The sequence below is a fragment of the Paramisgurnus dabryanus genome, chromosome 5 (genome assembly GCF_030506205.2).
Source record: "Paramisgurnus dabryanus chromosome 5, PD_genome_1.1, whole genome shotgun sequence".
Classification (NCBI taxonomy): Eukaryota; Metazoa; Chordata; class Actinopteri; order Cypriniformes; family Cobitidae; genus Paramisgurnus; species Paramisgurnus dabryanus.
In genome coordinates this window covers 27,045,767-27,066,145 of record NC_133341.1, presented here as the reverse complement: position 1 = coordinate 27,066,145, position 20,379 = coordinate 27,045,767, and the positions used below count along the sequence as shown (strand labels likewise).

Sequence of the window (20,379 nt, the reverse complement as noted above, 5' to 3'; positions counted from 1 at the left end):
CTCCATTGGTTACCAAAGATTGAGTGAAACAGTGTATGAATTTCTCAGTATTTTCTTCAAAAGAAGCAACAAAGGAACTTAAATGAGCACAGCTTGACAATCTATCACTTACACTTTCCTGAATGTCTACTGCTGAGTGGATATGAGCTTTCATAGGGCTTATAAAAGTTACTCATAGACAATGTGACGTGGTATCGCAAAAGTCATTTAGGGTCTATAATGTGACACATTTTCTTGTGAAATTAATGTTGGGTGGGACTTGATTTGGTTTATGGGGCTTTAACTGGGTTTTACAAAAAAATTTACTTTCCAGCATGCAGGATACATTTTTATTTCCAGTCCTAGTGAAGTAAATCTTTGTTTAAAGCTCTGTTAGCTAACACTTCTCATCAGCTACAAATTGCAGAGAGCAACCTATTTTTATAAAGCTTATCTGTAACCACAATTAGATGGGCATGGAAAGTCATGGAAATTCATTGGTCAAAACCAGCGAACCCTGCTATTGTGTTACAGGTTTACATTTAATCAAATTATAATCATCTTCCGTTTTCCAAGCAAACGATTTATTTGTCTAAATATTTGTGAAGTTTCTCGGCTTGGTGATAAAAGGAGCTGTTTGTTTTGATGATCCTCTGTCTGTCAGCATCCGTATCATCTCCGCCGGCAGTGTTTACTGTCCATTACGGCCGAGCAAACACAGACACCGCTGATCTTGTGTGCTCTCCACACAACCTGTCTCCTCTATGTCTGGATCATAAAAGTGCATTCAAAGCTTTGAAATGCCTCCACTCTCCCAAGCCCCAGACACTTGCTGCATAGCTCAGCTGTGTGGAAGCATTTCGTGCCCCCGCACCCCCTGCTCGCCCGCCCTTGAGGCCGCCCCGGTTCTGCTCCCAGTATTCAATCGTCTCTCTTGACTTCTCCAGCCCTTTGTTTCCTCAGGGGATGTATGCAGCGAGCGAAGGGAGCGGGCCGTCCGATCAATAGCTGCCCCATCTGTCGGGCCTGTAGCTGGGGCTCAGGGCGGAGGGTGGAATTCGGCACCGTCTGTGGGGTGTGCACAGGGGGCTTGTCGCCGGATTCTGCCTGAATGGGGCTCGAGGGCTGTGGCGCTGGGGTGGGGCGGCCTAGGCTTTTGTACTGGCTTCCTCCCAGGCACAGTGATTAGCTGGCTAGCATGTGTGTGTGGAGATGAGAGGCATCCATTGTGTCATTTCACAGGCTCCCGGGAGACAGGGTCACCTTGTCCCCCGCACAAACGGTGTCCTTTCTGGGTATTTTGGCCGTCTCTTATATGAGGGCCAGACACCCAGGCTCTGAGCGCATCTATCTCTCATCTCACCCTTTTCAGATTGCCCCTATTGAGAGAGAAATCTGGAACTGGGCTTTCAAAGGGGACATCTGAGATAGTTGCACAGTTGACATCATTCTTCCTGCGAGACACTGGAGAAGCACTAGGTCTGAACAGACAGCTGAAATCTCCTTTTAGGACACTGAAGTCTGCATTTGTATTCAGACTGATTGAAATGGTGCTGTTCATTCAAGATATTACACTGCTAAGAAATCAAAACCGACCTTGTTTGAATTTTTGCAAGAAAAAATGCAGCTGTTTAAATTTCTCACAGGGCATTTTTTGGTTCGTCTAATCTTTATTCAAAATGAAATGCCTCAATCTCTAAAACAACTTTCTCATCAAGTAACCAAGGCCAAGTGGATAGGGATAAAATATTACTGATTATATAGTACTCCCACATTTTTTGTATTTGCGTATGTTTGTATTGTGTGTGTTTCTTTGTGCATGACAGCTGCTTTACCTTGATCTGTGCACTATGAAGTGGATTGTGGTCCTTTGGGAGGTTGCTCTGTACAGATATTTAAGAGCATTGGCTTGACATGAAAGACGGAAACAGTTGCCTTAACCTCTGTGGCAGGGACTCTCAGGTCAGCCTGTACCTTTTTCACATCTCTCATGGCCACTTGTATATTTATCAGTTTTTCAACACCAACAAAGCTCATCAACTTTCCATCATGATAATGCAAAGAAAAAATATTGCCAAGGACAGCCTGTCAAGAGGGATATTTTTTTCTGCTGTCTTATTAGCTCTGTCATTTCTTGCGATCCCCGACAGCTTAGAATTTTGGCTGACTGTCCTCCATGGGCTGTTAGCTACTGTTGCAGCATCTTGTCATGCAAATTTCCATTTAACTCTTGTTTAGTCTTCAGAGGCTGCGCTGCCCATGAATGAGCCCTTTAATACCGCATATCTAATTGTGTGGCTCATTAAAGCCACTGATCAAAGAGACTCGTATCCAACAGCAAGGTTACGTGGTGCGAAACTCCAGAATGCCAGAAATGTTTCAAACAAATTGCGTGATGTCAACTTTTATGTACTTTGAAGCTCTTTTGTCCATATAGCCTTGAAGAAAAGCATTCCATAGATACTAACTCTTCTCTGGCATCCTGCTACGAGAGTTCACTACCTCTATGTGACATGAACAGGTTAGTTTACCCCAAAATAAAAATTATTCACCTTCATGTCCTGGTGACGACCTCAAGCAGGTCACTTTAAAGACCCATTCATCAAATGCAAAGGTTTTCCTAATGAAATCTATTTGTTTAGTAGCAAATAATTTAGGGAGGGGCTCACTTTTATCCATTTAAGAGTGGATTGGATTCCTATAAAAGACTTATTTCATTGTTTAATATATCCTACACAACCTTACATCAGCATAAAAGTAATTTCCAATGAGGAAGAAGTTAGTAGGAGGAAGAATGTTATGTGAATGACAACTTCAGTCATCATTCACCATCATTGTATAACAATAAAGAGCAGTGCCAGCATTAGTTTCACTGTAAACAGATAAAATAAAGTCATAAACAGCATGCAGATAACAACATGGTTTTGTTTTTGGGTAAACTAACCCCTTAAGCAAGGGCACTTTAAAGACAACAATGCAGTGGCTTTTCTGAATGAAACAGGCTGTTTATAATAATAATATAGGGAGGGACTCATTTTTATCCATCACTATTTGATTGGATTCTTTAAAACAGACTATTATTATTGGTTAATATATTTTTTCTGCATGCACTGTCTTACATCAGCAGAAAAGTAATTTCGGAGGTAGAGGGCGTTATTAAATTTTGATGAAAGATTATGAAAACAAAGGTTTTTTTCTCCTTAACTACTGTGTGTGTGTTAGTGTGTGTGTGTGTGTGTGTGTGTGTGTTATACACACCCTGCATAAAACAGCTTAAACTAGTCTTTGATGATTTTATGGGTCTTAGCAGGTTTATGCTGCTCCTGCTGGTCGCCCAGTCTGGCCAAGCAGCTGTTGGTTTAGCTAGCTGGCCTGCTGATGTCCAAAACCCCTTTAATCAGTTTGATTGACTGAGAGACTCAGTAAGACCAGTAAACAATTTTAGGCTGGATTAAAAGAATACCAACGCTTTATCTTAGTCCTGCAGACACTGAGGTTTTACCTATAGAAACACTGGTTTTAGGGAACGAAATGAGCAGTCCAGCCTGGCGTAACTCCTCTTGGCGTTCCTGCAAAGAACTGTGGGTACTTTTCTGTCTCAGCAAGATTAGTGAATAGAGAGAAAACCTTTGGTGGTCACACAGAGGTTGGTGTGCTCTTAATGGAAGCACTCAATGGCTATCTCCTCGAGCCAGCCCCGAGCTAATTTGAGACAAGGAGTATTGGTGTTTGCTGTCTCTATGTGCTCTTTCCACCTAACGTGCTTTTATCGCACCATTTTAGCGGGCGAGGTTTGGCGAGGAAAAGGACATCTGCCTTTTGTGTCTCCTGGGTTCTCTGCCATCTTCTCCTTTACTCTCAATTAAGAAGATTTAAACAGACAGTGTTTGTCTTAGTTCACACTAAAGAGGGAACATCAGCAGGTGTGTGTGTGTGTCTTTGTGTGTCCAAACAGACACGGCTGAAAGGCTTTCGTTGCGAGTAGAGGCGGCTTTCAGCGCGAGGGAGAAAACTGCAGTGACAGCACAATGAATAAATTGAAAAAGGCTCGCGTAGTAAATTGTCTATCGCTGGTGACAAACGATCTGATGGGAGCGAGCGTGGGCCTTCGACGCTGCCGTCCCGGCAGAGCTGTGAATAACTGGCCTAGCTGCGCGCTGCTTAGCACAACAGCCTCACATGTACGCTTAATTTATACACTGTGAAATATTCCCCCCGCACAGATCCGTCAGCAGGATGGGGACGACCACTGGGAATATTACTGCTGTGCTAATTTGGGAGACTGTGACAGAGGTTTCTCTCTTGTACTTTTCCCCCTCTTCATTTGGAAATGGATGGCGTGTAAGAAACAAGCTGTATATTTTGAAATTTTTGCCACGGTTTATTTAGCCTAGGAGCGGAAAGTGGAAGTCTGCCTAAATCTGATGCAGTGTGTCATTTGTTTTGCTAACTTGATGTTATTTATATTTATGTAATTATTCAAAATCGTCTTTCAGTGTATTCACATTCCTATACATTTTATAAGTTTGTGGTCCTGAGAAATTGAACCCCGTGACATTGGCGTTGCACGTGCTATGCTTTAACAGTTGAGGAACAGCTTTAAGCCTTTCAGATTTTTCGGTAATGTAGACGCTGTATAACCTCTTAAGCCTGGAGTATAGTCTGTTGTTATGTGTACGCGAACGTACGCACATGGTCGAACACACAGCCTTGCAAAGTATAGTTTATTTGACTCGTACGTGGACACAGACGTTCGACGCATGCGCATTGTGACAAAATGCAATGCATCTCCTGGGCTAAATACCGTACTATTTTTCTCTTGTAGGCGCATACGCAACCTACGCGTAAAATGTATGTGGGATTTCAAAAATCCTGCAGTGTGCATATAGTAAGCGCACACTTTTATAATGACGAAAATGCATCGCACACACTGTATGCGGACCCTCGTGTACACACAAAAAATGGACCATACTTCGGCCTTTAGGCTTTGTATTTTAACTTGTCATCTAAATTACAGTTCAGGACGAAGGCATCAAGAAATCCAGAGCCGTCTAGACCAGGGGTCCCCAACTGGCGGACCCCGGTCCGAATCCGGACCGCGAGATGCGTCCATCCGGACCGCAAAGACTTTTAACACAATAAAATACATAAATAGCAAACGCTATTTAACATTATTATAAAATCCTATTTATATCAGGCACATATATGGTCAGCCCAGTAGCGCTATATGGGTCCTACATCAACACAGGTTTCGAGTGCGGAGCCAGCGCGAACAGTCACAGACAGGTGTGCAGGGAAGAAAGCAGAGAGCCTCATCTTGCTTGCGAGTCTGTTGCGGTTGTCAAAAGTGGGGACATTAAACACCATTACGAAACTAAACAAAGACACTTTGAAGAAACTTACCCTCAGCAGTCCGAGGTAAGGGTGTGAAAAATACTAAAAGCCCAGTATGAGCGACCCACACTCTCTCATTGCCTAACAACGAGCTATGCGTCATCGAGCCATCTATGAGTGTTCACTGAAAATACAGTGGATTTAAGGAAAGCATAACAAGCCCTTTACAGATGGGAAATAGTAAAGTAGTGCGTGGATGCTGAATTTTTGGCTCAACGTATAGTTGCGAGTCAGCATTCTCAACAGTTAACATTATCAAAAGTAAAAACATGTCAAGAATGATCAATGAGCATAGATGTTTTTAACTAGGACTTTTTATTCTTTCGTCTTTTGAACTTATTTACATTTTTATAGACTTGAAGGAACCGTACAAATTAAGAGAGAAATGGTTTCCTGCACTTTTTCAGTTTTCCAAAACTGGCAGTTTACTTTTACATGTGTTTATGAATGCATTGATGATGATCTTTTACCAGTGCAACTTGAAGCAGAAGAGGGTGTTTAACATTCACATTTAGTTAAGTACAGACAATAAATGAGAATGAAGGTAACATGTGATATGATTTGATTAAGCCAGAGAGGTTTGTATTCATTGATTGTGATTGTAATTCTCATTGTAGCAGAAAAGAGCACGTTAGTTTTCCTTTTAAGTTGTTATGTGGAAATAAATGTGTGTTTTGCAGATTTAGAGATGAATGCATTTTGCACTGTTCCCTTCATATTTTTCTCAGACATTGTTACTGGATAAATTTAGATATTTTGTACCAAGCAACTGAAAGGACATACAGTAACAGAACAGCATTAAAATGAAATCCATTTTGTGAAGGATTATTTATGCTTATACATATGAAGCAACATTATTCAATATGCTTGATAACACTATATTTTGTTCAATAAAACAAATATTTACACTAATTTCTTTAGTCTGGCGAAAGCGGTCAATTTATGATTTTACGTCCGGACCTCGGCTGGTGCGGAGGGTTCATTTACTGGACCTCCACCAATTTTAGTTGAAGACCCCTGGTCTAGACTGTCCAAACTCTAGAGCATCCTCTATGGAGATGTCTTTGCTTTGTAAGGAACCCTCAGTTCAATCTCTGGGGACCAATTCAACCAATAAATCTCTTCATATCAGGTCTTTTCTCTTCAGCTCTGATTTTTGCAAACTTTTGTTTGCTTGTGTCTGAGATCTAGTGTGCAAATACATTCTTTGCATGCACTTACATGAACGACTGTAGTTCTTCATATGACATTCACATTCCTTGCCATGTTTTATTTCTTTAATAAACTGGGCATCTTTTTAAAGTCCCGTTCGGGGCCTGCAACCAATTATGCAAACTATTAAAAATTTAAGAGGGACAGTCTTTTATAATTTAATCCTAAAGTAATAGATTCTGTTAAATATGCATGAGCTTGGCTTTATAGATGAAACTGGAATTAATGTCTATCAGAGACCTGGCACAGAGATGTGGAGAGCAGGAGGGGGCATATAGCGGGGAAATAGGAAAAGAAAAGGAGATGGGATATCTTATCATCATTCAAATAGGGTATGACTGCCGTGGACAGAAGCAGACTGTCTATAACCGGATGAGACGACTGGTTTAATTATCGCAAATATTGAGCACATTTACTGAGGCTGGGCAAGATGAGACGCTGAAAGCCGATCCGGCTGTCCCCTGGTTCGATTGTCTCAATGTTTTTAGGAGGAAGGTTGTGTGGTTGAATGAAAGGAAGATATGTTTTGAGCTCTGGTTTGTTTTTGGCAGGCCATGTGACGGCTTAATGAGGAAGTTAAGGAGCGTGCATCGGAAGGTCAGGGACTGCCGATCAGAGAGGGAGTCGTATATCCCCACACAAAGTCTCCTCACCCGTATCCTGTACACTCAATCTGTCAATCTCTCGTCAGCTCCGCTTACCTTACTGTCAGGACATACACTTGGGCTTTCTACACAAACAGATCCTTTCTTTACCATAAAAGCATCTGCTTTATCTATAAATTTAAATATCTGTTTCTGTGAATTTAGAGAGTGAACCAAAATGACCCCTTCACAAGTCTACCATCTTTCTAACTTTTTATTTCCTATGTAAACTGTAAACTGAGCTGCTTTGTAGTGTGTTTCCACGGTCGGATGGTTGCAGGCTAATTACGTGTTGAGTTCTGCCCGGAGAAGGTCAGTCGCCGGGTCCTTAACTTCCACCCAGACAGTACCATTAATCCCATAGTGGCACGCTGACTCCGTTCAGCACTGCTCCCAGCATAAACGCTTCATTTTTAGGAAGGCTGTGAGGGGAAATAAAGGAGCTTATGAAATATTAGATTATTGCACGGCTGAAGTTTTGCCTCTGAGGTGGGATGTATTTTTCTCCGCCTGATGTATTTGTTGGTGGAATAAAGCCAAACTGTGAATGGATGGATCTGGCTGAGTGGCTGAGAGGAGAATATGTTCTGTACACCACTCTCAGTTTTGTCTTCTGGAAGGGAATAAGATGAAATCGAGATTAAACGTAGACTTAAGTCTACTGCTGCTTGGGTAGGGACACCCCACACTGATGCCAGCAAAGTAGAATGTCGGGGTCAGTTCACATTTAGTTGCGTTTGGGTTTAAAGATGCCCTGGCACACCAAACGGACGGCGGCTAAGGAGCAGGTATGTTTTGGGTCTGCATGAGATGACTTCCTGGTTGCCTATGCTGAACAGCCATTCAGAATGATCTGACTCCTATACAAGCACAATCTCCGAATCGGCATAGTGAATTGGCCAAAAATGGTGGCTTACTGTATTGGACGTTGTGGATTGTAACTCACAGAAACAATTAAGTCAGATGACGCTCCAAACCTGCCTGAATGCCAATTATTGGCTTGGTGCATGAAACATTTTTTAAAACATGAGGGAATAACGGAAATTGACATGCCAACTTGCTACTGCAAACAAAACTTTGCCACGCTTGACCGTCCGGGTTTCCGGATTGGTCCACTGTTCTGGATGGTGGCTTACTGTAAGTAAGATGACGCTCCAAACCTGCCTGTTCACCAATTATCGGCTTGGTGCCTGAAAAATTTTATAAAACATGAGGGAATAACGGAAATTGACATGCCAATTGCTGCTGCAAACAAAACTTTGCAACGCTGGACCGGCCAGGTTTCCGGATTGGTCCACTGTTCTGGATGGTGGTTTACTGTAAGTCAGATAACGCTCAGTCGAAACCTGCCTGATTGCCAATTATTGGCTTGGTGTGTATTGAAAATGTAATAAAACATTAGGGAATAACGGAAATTGCAAAACCTTGCAACGCTTGACCCACCGGTTTTCTGGATTGGTCCACTGTTCTGGGTATCAACATTGGTTTGGTTTGTAGGCCTGCAGGCGTGATTTGGGGATATCTAACCCCTTCATTACACCACGCATATCTCGAAACCAAGTTTAACCGCCGACCCAAATATTTTCCCTCAGTTTCTCCACAACTACATATTAATAGGCTAGAGAGATGAGGGTTTTTTTGTGGATGTGTTAGGGCATGGGGTGAGATACAGTCTCCTGGTCTGTTTTATTTAATTTTTAAAGTCAATGGCTACATCCTCTTTGCAATGTAATTTAATCAAAGTCTGTATGGCTGTGGGCAGCATCTGCACTCTGAGTAGAGAAAGAGAGAGAGCGCTTTTTAAACTAATCCTTAGATTTCTCCGCTCACCGAGCTACTGATCACTCTCTGCTGGATGAGGACAATTACCAGCCCGCTTTTTCATGCTAATGCAATCTCTTAACTAGATCTCCTTCTAAAAATGTGGGAGAGAGAAAGTCAGAGACAGAGAGAGATGGAAAGGTTTTTTTAGATTAACATTTAATTATGAACCGTTCTCCGTCAGACAGGCGAAGGGGTCAGGAGAGGAGGTCAAGGCGCAGAAGGAAAAGGCCAGGCGGTAATTTAAGATGTGAACTCTGTCTAGGGACGTGTGTGTGCCCCTCTGAGGAAGGAGAGAGAAGGTCAAAGGGCATGTCTCATCATAAGCAGGCTTTCGCATGAATGCGCCCGTTTTCGAGAGATTTTAAGACTGGTGTTTGTTTTGTGGTAGGATTTTATGACATCTTACTTGGAATAAACAGCGCTTTTGAATAAATGGCCTCTGCCTCATTAGATCCGAAACTCTGTGGTAGATTAATTTCCCAAGCCTCTCCTGACCTCATGATCGCCAAGCTGTCATTACGGTGTTGCGCTCAGCTGTCTGCGAAAGAGAAACCTATTTTACTAAATAGTAAAGTCTACATTTTTTAGGCCATAGACTCCTTTGTGAATAAACGGATGGTTTACCTGTTACATATAAAGTGTTGATTTTTGTGGTATATGTACATATAGTAATTATTTAATGGCTTAGGCATAGACACTGTATTTGTTTCATACTATGCATTTTATTTTAATCCTATGCATTTTGATATGGCAGGGACAAACATTTAACTGATTTTTTTAAGTACATCTTTGGTAGAAGTTATCGTGATGTATTTTCACAAAAAATTGGTGTATTTTGAGAACAGAAATTGGTAGACCCCCTGCTGTACTACTATAGACCCCCACCCCATATATTCTCACATTCAGGACTAGATGTGGAAATCAATGGCTGCGTGTTGTGTGATTGTACAAGCGTGTCAGATGGAGTTGCCACGTGTTTGGAAATGCTCTGCTTTGTATGTTGATTTTTGCAAAGCAGTTTTGCAAGTTGAGTCTTTTTTGTTCAGGTACACCTCACGTAGTGACACAAGGAGATAATGGAGACCACAAGGAGACCACATGATCTAAGTTGTATTAAACTGGGACACCCTTCTGAGAAGCTCATATAAGCACAGATTATCACACAGGCATAGCTGAGATTTACCTCAGATAAACTCAGTGGAAATGAGAGGTAGATGTGTATACGTGTGTGCATCCTCTCACGTAATTGTGTGTGATTTTGAGGACAAGTGCGAGTTTGGGTTGGTGAAGCGCAGCTGAAAAAGGATTTGTTGTGAGCCAATCACATTAGTGGATCTGAAAGCGCTGCACGTTTAAGGCGAGTTAAATTGGCTTTCAACATTAAATTATAGTATGTGCTGCAAAAGAAATGACGATTATTAGCTTAAATTGATTTGCTGAGTTTATGATAGGCTTTTCTGTGAAGGAAAAATATTCCGGTGCATTTGCAACAACTCTGGGCAGCTATTTTAGTCATACGAGATAAATTTTTGTGCTGAAAGTATAATTTAGTTTTTACACTTAGCGAGTGTTTGCTTTTAACCGCATGTATTTATGCGTAGGTTGTGTATGTGCATACAGGAGAATGTAGTATGTAGCCCTTGAGATGCATTGCATTTTGTTGCAATGAGCATGTATCCAAGTTCTGTGTTGTACATGTCAAATAAACTATGCTTTGCAAGGCTGTGTATTCGACCGTGCACATACATTCACGTACATGTAAAAAACAAACTATACTCCATGCTTTATGTACTTTAATAGGGGAATAAAGTCACAATTAAACATATTCCCAACATGAACTTTACTATACATTTTCTTTTTTTCTAAAAAAATGCATGCGTAAAATACATAAACATGCATAAAAGTGATTTATGATTAACTCTATCCTGGAAGCTGGGACGTACTGTGTTGCATTTATAGTGTTAAATTCCACTTAAAGGAATTGTACTATTTTGTGCACAAATTTTGTAGTTTATATACCACAAGTTTAGTACTTTTTCAGATAAACTTAAGAACATCTAAGTATATTTTTGAGACCATTTATTTCAATACTAGAAAACTATTTAAATATTACTGGTATTGTATACAGATGCATTGAAGTACTATTCAAGTAAAACTATATACTTTTCATTCATATGTTTGTAGTGCATAACATAATACTTATTATTAACTATTATAAACTTTTTGCCACATGTTTACATTTGACTTATTTCATTTCATCCCAATTGTTTTACATCTTTCTGTATTGTTTTCTACTAATTTTTATTGTTGAAAGCGTTTCTTAGATACAAAATCATGATGATTATTGCGTGCGTCTTACCAAATGTAGTATATGTCAGTAATAACCTACCCACGCTGTATGATGTGCCATTTGATTACTGTTTAGGTGCTGTTCACCCTGTGTTGCCAGATATCTCTGTCATTTTACGCTAACAGTTTACGCTTTACAGTTAACTGTCCAAACTTTATTATACATACGCGGATGCCAATGTGAGTCGTTTTAAATTACTAATAAATTACACGGCTGTGTTGTTGATAAGGTAATCCATAGACATATTTAAATGAGTCAACTTAATTTTGTCAGCTTAATTATAGGTTACTGTTATAGAGTTTAAGACCGAATTGTTATAGCTTCGTATTATAAACCAGACAACTACGATAGTGACGTGAAGCAGTACGGTCTGTTTGTGTTTGTTTTTTATCCAGGCAGTGTTTGATCCATATATCTGACATTATATTCTTTTTTGGTTTGTCTTGACTGGTTACAGTCATTATAAAAACGTCCTAGGTTACGGTCGAACTGAACTGTATGCTATTTTGCGCTTGCAAAATTTTTTCCAGTAATTGATTGTTCCTCACTCAGTGGTAATGACTCGTGGGAAATTGAGGTCAGCAGGCCTCCAAATGCATTCTGGGTTGTGCACTGACAGTGTATTAAACTCTTAGGCTTCAAATATTTTCTATTGATCTGAGCTGTCGATGGTACATTAAGTTTTCATTCATTATAGCTGAACATCTGATCGTGTTTTAGCAATTTGTACGTGTACATGTTTTTCTCGCTTTCTCAAATGACGCAGGCTCATCTTTCATATATCGGCCCCTAAGGATATGACCAAATAGCACGACAAACAATGAACTAAATACAGCGAGAGAAGACACTTGAGTTGTCACACTAACAAATTAATGCCTTCAGGGCTTGTGGGTAGAATGGGGCATTGTTTTCATCTTGTGTTAATCCTAAACAGCGTCCCTGTGTTATGTGAATGAGTTTAGACGTGTGACAAACCGTTGGTTGGTTGGTTGTACATTTGCTTTTTAGTTTAGCTGTGCTTTTTGGTGTGGTTGCATTTAAGTGACAGACAACTGCTCCAGTCTCCTGTCTTTGGATAAGTGATATTTTCACGCATGTCTTCAGCATGTATATATGTATGTATGTACGTATAGAGCCCAATAGCTTGATAAATCTTTATATTTCTTCATGCTGTCAATTTTCAGAGAAAATTTTGACTGACTTCACATTTAGTAAAAGCAGATCCTTAAATTCTTACTTTGGATCACAGTGTCAACACTAATGAAGACGTTTCGTATCCCACAGATATTTTGAGATTTCAATGTCTAGACATTTTTCCTCAACATCAAGCTGAAATTAAGTAGCTAGGCTAGACAAACAGTGTTTAAATTTTGTTTTAAATGATGGATCCTGAATATTTTTGTGAACGTGTCAGCACTAACCACTTTGTCTGATTACTATAGATGAGACATTTCTCCATGCAAACTCGCAGTCAGCATCTCGTCTCAGCGGTCATTTAACTGGCCTTTCAGCTTCCAACATGACAGCGTTAGCATTGCCCACTGTGACGTGATTTGAGATAACAGGCGCACAGTCCCGCGTGTCACGACGAAGATAGACTTCATCGCGTTATCAGACAGCTTTTGCTCACGGCCCAAGCTTTTCAGCGGAAAGCAGAAAAGGACAAATTTACTGCCGGCATATGTTCACGTTCGTTATGCGAGAGGCAAAATAAACTATCTCCCATCTGCTTACAGTTGCAACAATAGCTGACCTGTGTTTGACCCCGGAATGGAAACTACGCCACAGCAGATGTGGCTGTTGCAAGCGTATATTGTCATTTATTGAATAAGCCTGTATGTATAGCGAAAGCCTGCGTGTATGTTGTTTGTTTGTTGTCAGCAGGTCTGTTTGCACTTTGTGTCGCTCTGTGGGTTTTACGTCCTCTCCTGCATTCATGTGTCCGCAGGCCGGTATTGTTAGGAAGCGTCGGTTCCCCCTTTGCGTGCTTGTGTGTGTGGGTCCGCGTGCAGTCTTGTTAACAATCGTTGGATTTATGACCCTGCGTGTGTACATGTCTGCAGATATCTCTTCCGCAGGATTGTTTGTTTGTTTGTTTGCATTTTGCATCCTTATTTGTCCTTGTCAAATTGCAATTTGTGTGTGTGTATGTGTCCTAGTGGGACTTCATGTGTTATAGTGATTTTGTTGTTTATGCCTCTACACAATTGTGTGTGTGCGAACAATTTAGTAACTAATATTACTTGTGTTTTAATTTTAAACTCATTTCAATTGCTATATGTTTTACATAGTATAGGGATGCACCGATACCACTTTTTTGGAATACGAGTACGAGTACGAGTACTTGCACTTGCATTTCAGTACTTGCCGATACCGATACCGAGTACTTAATAAAAAAACATGATTTAAATTTACAGGTAACAGCTTTAGTCATATCATTTAACAAAAAAAACAAGGGACTAGTTTTCCAGTTTGTTGTAAACTCTGCCTCTTTGGACAACACGAGGCATTAACCCCTTACACGCTGCTCAAACATAGACATTTCTCAGACCGTGGTATCGATTCCAGGTATCGGGGGACTTTTAACGAGTACGAGTACTTTAGAAAATGTGGTATCGAGGCCGATACCCGATACCAGTATCGGTATCGGTGCATCCCCAACATAGTATATTATGAGAAAATATGAAATGAAATGTAACTGTTAAACAAAAGTAAAAAGGAAAATTGAAAAAAAAACTAGCAACTACTTCGAAAACTTACTTTGCACTTTATATAAACTAAAAGCAGATATTGTCTATGCTCCTTACTAAAGTTAAGGGGTCGGGGACTCTGTCTGCCTGTCTAATGGGCTCTTTCATTGCTTTCCATTCATTGTTGTGGTGTATGTGGTGTGTAAGGGATTATGGGGGACTGTAGTGGCTGCTTGTTAAAGCTGAAGAAAGGGGTCTGGGTGTGTCGATTGGATTAACTTGTTTGGGCTTATTAAGAGGGGAGACGCACAAGCCCTTTAAAAGCACTGCATGGGGTTCACTGTCTATCTCTCTCTTTTTTTTTCTCTCTCTCTCATGCACACACACACCGAGCTGGCAGGTCACCATTCAATTAGGAAGAAAAGCCCCCACTATCCAGCCCCTGGACGCTAAGTTATTACAGACAAATGCAATCTCTCTCTACCCCCCCCCCTTCTCAATCTCTGGCCCTGTTTATACCTGGTATTAAGATTTGTTTTGGGCGATCAAATCACAAGTGGATGAGAGAGACACATTCTCATTCACACCTGGTGTTTTAATCCATCTCTTTTTTTCACTTACGACTAAGGGCACACTCACACTATCCAAACCAAACCGCGCCCGGGCGCGTTTGACCCCCAAAGCCTGGTTTGTTTGACTAGTGTGATCGCTCTGTTCCGCGCCCGAGCGCGGATTGGTTATTCGCGCCACGGCCGGGTTGCAGAGGTGGGCCGGAGCGCGGTTCACTTGGGCTCAGGCGCGGAAGGCTGTGGTGCGAGCGCATTCGCGCCTGAGCGCGATTCAAAAGGTGAAGACGTCAGTTGCGCGACCACTCACCTTCATCTGCCTCCGTAAAAACCTTTTGATGCGCGCCGCGGGGTTACGTGAATGTCCGAGCTGCGCACGTGACAGATGAACTAAGCAATATGATGACATGTGAGAGGGCTGTCTGTAATCGCGCACCAAACGACTCCGAATAAAAAACACAGACTTATCATTACGGTGGGTTCCAGTGTTAAGAGAGAGCTTTACTTCCTGCTTTTTTCAAAACAATCGCATCTTAATGACGAAAGCGCGCCCGGACTCGGATCGATAAGAAGTACAGTGTGAGTGCGTGCATCTGGGGGAGTAGGGAGGGGTGACAATCGCGCTGGGGCTTGGTTTGGTTTGGTTTGGATAATGTGAGTGCTCCCTAATACTGTCCTACTTTTGAAAGGATGGTCTATAGGCAAGTCCCTCTGCATGTTCGACGACCTCTGATAGCCTGTTTACACCTGGTGTTAAGATGCGTTTTGGTCGATCGGAACACAAGTATACAATGCTAAATATGTCTGTAAAATGGGGTGTGAAACATTTTGAGCCTGTCCACTTTCGACCACATTAAGCGGTAGTCAAAAACGTATTCAATCCAATTGTGTGCAAGCAGCTACAAAAGACCGCTTATTGATCTAATGCGTGATGTACTGAGTACAATGTTTTTACATCAGACCTGACTTCTAGCGTGAACACACAGTGTACAGCGCTATCTTTAGGCTTTCATTCATATAACTAAAGTGGCTGCTCACCACCTCTTTTGTTTTTGTTTCATTTTGTGTATGAAAGTTGCGTGAGCTTATTTCATCAATTGCTCTGAAATATCACAGAAAGCTCATACATATGCATGTCTCTGCAGCATGTTTACTAACAACATAAGCAGCAGACTCTGCCATAATATTAGTTTGCATCAATTTAAACCCATCATTTCTCCCACTCGGGCTAAAACAAAAGCAAAGGGACACTCACCCACAAACCACTCTTTCAGATATGATGACAGAAGCGGTCGAAAGTGGACAGAAGAGACTGATTAAAATACCAGGTGTAAACGTAAATGTGTCTCCCTTGTCCACTTTTAATTAGTTTGACCTAAATTCAGTTTAATGCCAGGTATAAATGAAAGTGGATGAGCTCAAAACATTTTACACCCCGTTGGCGTTTACACCTGTATTTTCGTCATCCATTTGTGATCCAGGTGTAATCCAGGTGTAAACAGCCCTTCTGTTTCTTCATATCTCATTTTCTCCGTCTCCCCTTTACATCAATATGCATAGATGCCCTACAGGTCTTTGTTGGTCTAGTGGAAGACAACCAATGATTTTATAGATGGAAAATCCAACTTTTGTCTTATTTTCTTCTTTTGTTCTCACTTATACATCTTTTTGTTCTCACCTTCCCCTCACTTTTCTGCCTATCGATCTTTAAGCTCTCCCGCAGAAGGGCACTTCAGAGAATATAGAGGGCTCAGACCAGTGTGAGGTTAATTCGCCCGCTAGAGATCCCAGCATGCATCAGACAAACTAAGTGGGTATGTCCACCTGAACTGTATATGGTTACAGATTCAAAAGCACTTTCGTTGTCAAAACCGACTTACAAGCAGTGTTCCAGACTTCTTTCACTTGAATTTCATGTCTCATCTGGGATTTCCGAGTCCTTTCACCATTAGCGTAGTGATACCAGACCAATGGTTATGGCTATCAGAGACAATATAGATGGAGACCGACCACTCATTCAAAAATTAATGGAAGATATTGTAACATTCAATATGGCTTTAGGAAATAAACCCATCTCTTAACACAAATTTACAGGTATAGTCTTTACACTCACCAAACTAATCCAGGATATCCTGGAGTGATTTCTAGCTTGAGAGCTTGATTTGATAATCATATGCTTTATATAATTTGTGTTTCTCAGTCTTATCATGATGTTAGTCATATGTTTTAGAAGCTTATTTACTTTTAGTAGTACAATGATGGCAAACCCAGCAGTTTGCGGCAATAACCGTGATTACATACCTAGTAAATTTGTTATATGGGTCATGGTTTCGACTCTCGGATAATATAGAGGGGACACCCTGGAGAACTATTAACTGTTTGCCATTCATCACATTGCGCTATAACTGACAATATAGACCAAAACATTGAGTCTACAATGGGCGACACAGGTTTTATTGCTGTTGCGGTTGATTTATTCACATAAGCACTAGGGGTGGCACGGTCCATGAAAAAAATCCGAACCGTTCGGTTCGCTTGTCTCGGTTCGGAGCGCGTGTGTGCCGCACGGTTCAACGGTTCATGGCATGCGCAATGTAGTCTCATGCCCTGTATGTGACCTCAGATAGCGTGTTTCCCTTTCGCGCGAAAGAAGAGGTGACTGGTTTGGAGTATAAATACTGCAGGTTATGTTACGTGTAGAAATGGCAAGTGGGAGAAAAAAGGAAGTCTGCCCGCAGTTGGAGGATGCGCCAGCGTCGTATAAGTTTGGTGTGTGGAAACATATTTTTATTTCATGTTACCTATGATGACAGCGGAAATAAAACAATAGATTGAACTGCAGTCTATGGTTGAATGTGCTCGAACAGCCACAGGAGACCGCCTTCTCTCCGACCATTTGTCTAATCTGAGGTACTGAACACTGTTTTACGTCTTTAGCGCTATTTTTAGCCTTTCATTGATAAAATTAAAGCGGCTGATTTCGCGTAGTTTCATTTTGCTAGCGTGTGAAAGTTGCGCGATCTTATTTCAGAAATTGCCCCTCAAAGTAATCAGGACAGAAGTGGTCAAAAGTGGACAAAAGAGACGGATTTAAATATTACAGGTGTAAACGTTGTGTTTCTCTCTCGTCCACATATTCTTTCTGGAGTATTTAAGCAGCCTCTCAGTGATAAATCTAAGAGCTACACTGAAGTTGGCATTTTAATAAATGCAAGTTATCTTTGTGTGCTAAAAATGCACATAAAGTTCATGTAGATGGCAATACACATTCTCTTTTTTGCCAAATAAATGAAAAGCATGTTGAAATCATCAATGTCTTCCCTCTTGCTCTATCAAAATCTCATCTGGCTTTCCTCAGAGATGGTCCCAATAATGTGCTTAGTCAAATTCAGTTTGTGCATGATTACATGATATAACTTTTTTTTAATACTGTATCCTAAATTATGGATAATTAATACATTAATAAGATAATACATTTCTGGAGTGTTAAAAATTTTAAGAAAAAATAACAACAAGAACCGTACTGAGCCGAGAACCGTGACCATAGAACCGTGATACGAACCGAGGGTTTTGTGAACCGTGCCACCCCTAATAAGCACATGTTAGCTGACATAGATTCACAATTTGGAAGTGAATGTCTGTGCGTACAATAATAAATATTGACAGACGTATGGACAATGCAGAGTTGTTTGTGTATCATCTGTCCACATTCACATGCAGATTTTTGGAAACAGTGTCTCGGGAAGGGCTAATCCATTTTCTTGCTGTGACAGAAAACCATTGAAAAACAGGAGAGAGAGAGATGTTTACCAATGAGTTGCGATCTTTACCACTGATTTCTGATGTTAATTAAATCCAGTGATTCAGCGCACTTTTGGATCGACTGAAGTCTGAAGAATTTCTCCATTTGAAAGGCAAATTTATAAAATGATCAAAGGCACTATTTTGTTTCAGGCACTATTTTTAACAAAACTGAACGCTTCTGAATGCTTCTAGTGGCTATAATGTGCGCAGTTGACCTCGGCATGTATGACTTTGGGCCGAAGTGTAGTCCATTTTTTTTTATACAAACATCCTTATATATACAGGAGTAAGTACTATGCATCGAACGGCAACACGTGTATGAGTCAAATGAACTATGCTTTGTAAGGCTATGCATTTGACTGTGCATATGTGTTAAAAACTGACTACACCCAGGATTTAGCCAAATAGGATGTATTCCTGGATCAACATTACTACATCAGATGAGTGATGGGTTGATAATGTTGTTTATGCCTGTAAGTAAAACCCTGTAATCTGATTGGTTGATATGTTGAAAGAACCCCTGGAAATGTCTGACTATGAACCGTTTGGTCCATAAATTACATGTCGTTATAGAAAACATGGTTTAAAACATAAACTGTTGTAAACTTTTACCAAAATAATTTAAAGTCCCTGACCTGGCTATAAATGCATCATGACTGATGATCTGATTAGATGATCTAATGTTCTTAATAAAGATCAAAGTACATTACGCATTCACATTTATTATGAAATCAAAGTCCTGATCTACGTTAGAGAGTAAAAAATTGGAGTAGGGGTTAGATGAGGACTGGTTACCGAATGGTTGCAGGTTTGAAGAATTACTGCTCATTTTACTGTAATGAAGTTTCTTACGAGCATCTCAAAACTGGGTGAATGCTAGAGCACTGATGGTGGGTGGCAGAGGTCTGCATGAGCCGCAGTCAGATGGTCCAATCACGCGTTCACCACTAGATCTGTCGTTTCCTATGTCGGCTGTCTGGCAGCGGGCCCCGTTTTCTCCACCTCCTCCAGAGCGAGGGAGGAGATGGAAGGATGCAGAGGAATACAGCCAGAGATTTATGGCCCGGGGGGAGATTGATTATGCCCGTCACTGGCCCTGATGTGCGCTTGGCATTTGCCCTCCCCACCCAACTCATCAGCATGTTATACACACACACTATTTGGACATTGGCACTCCAAAACAGGCACTCTGTAAATCGCCTCTAGCCTTGTTTTGACAAAGCGCTGTCAGTCGCCATCTGAACTGCAGACAGACGGTTTTCTCGTTCTCTCTCTCTCTTTCTCTCTTGCACTCTTTCTTTCTTTTTTAAACCCATCATCTCAGAAAAACACACATCAGCACCTAGAAAGCGTTTCCTCCGGGTCAACACGGGGTTTGTTCTGCCTGTGTGTGTTTTAGGGCAGTGATGGGAGCTTTATATCTTGTGTGAAGGAAGGTAGTGATAGGCTGCTGATGGATGAGTGTTTTGGGTTGGCCAGGAAGGATGGCTGCTGGATTCACATGTGATGCAGCAGGTGTGTGTTTGTCATTCAGCCCACAGAGCCGAGAGGCAGCTGGAGCCACATTAGACTTCCTCCTCGCGCACTCATCTGGTGGGGGTTTATGTCCGCCTCCTGTGCTTCACAGGTGTTTAAGTTAATAGAACTGAATGAAAGCTATATTATCTATGTACATAAATGTGTGTGGGTCAGATTTAGATTATTTTTCGTTTCTCATCTGTATTATTTTTATTCTTCAGGTCGGCCTCGGCAAACCAGCGGCTGTAGAAACGTACCTGCGTCTGCGCAGTCATGCTGGCCTGCCTGCAGAGGAGGCAGAACCTTGCGCCCCAGCACGCCACGACCGTCTGCAGCAGCAGCAAGAGTCTTGAGCCAACGCAGCACATCAGCCGCAAATGTAAGGAGCAAAACATCTC

At 41.3% G+C, this 20,379-nt stretch overlaps 1 protein-coding gene across 2 annotated transcripts in view; it reads left to right on the top strand.

Moving 5' to 3' along the window:
* The window catches only part of fam222aa (family with sequence similarity 222 member Aa), a 63,271-nt gene that overhangs the window by 17,459 nt on the left and 25,433 nt on the right, over nt 1–20,379 (top strand). Inside the window, exons 1-2 of one of the 2 annotated variants that reach the window (XM_065250756.2) lie at nt 19,984–20,090; nt 20,203–20,360. In XM_065250756.2, coding sequence (XP_065106828.2) covers nt 20,255–20,360 — 106 coding nt within the window. In that variant the 5' untranslated portion in view covers nt 19,984–20,090; nt 20,203–20,254. Of the gene's footprint in view, nt 1–19,983; nt 20,091–20,202; nt 20,361–20,379 lie in introns of those variants that run through there. The other variant, XM_065250755.2, reaches the window with a different exon arrangement.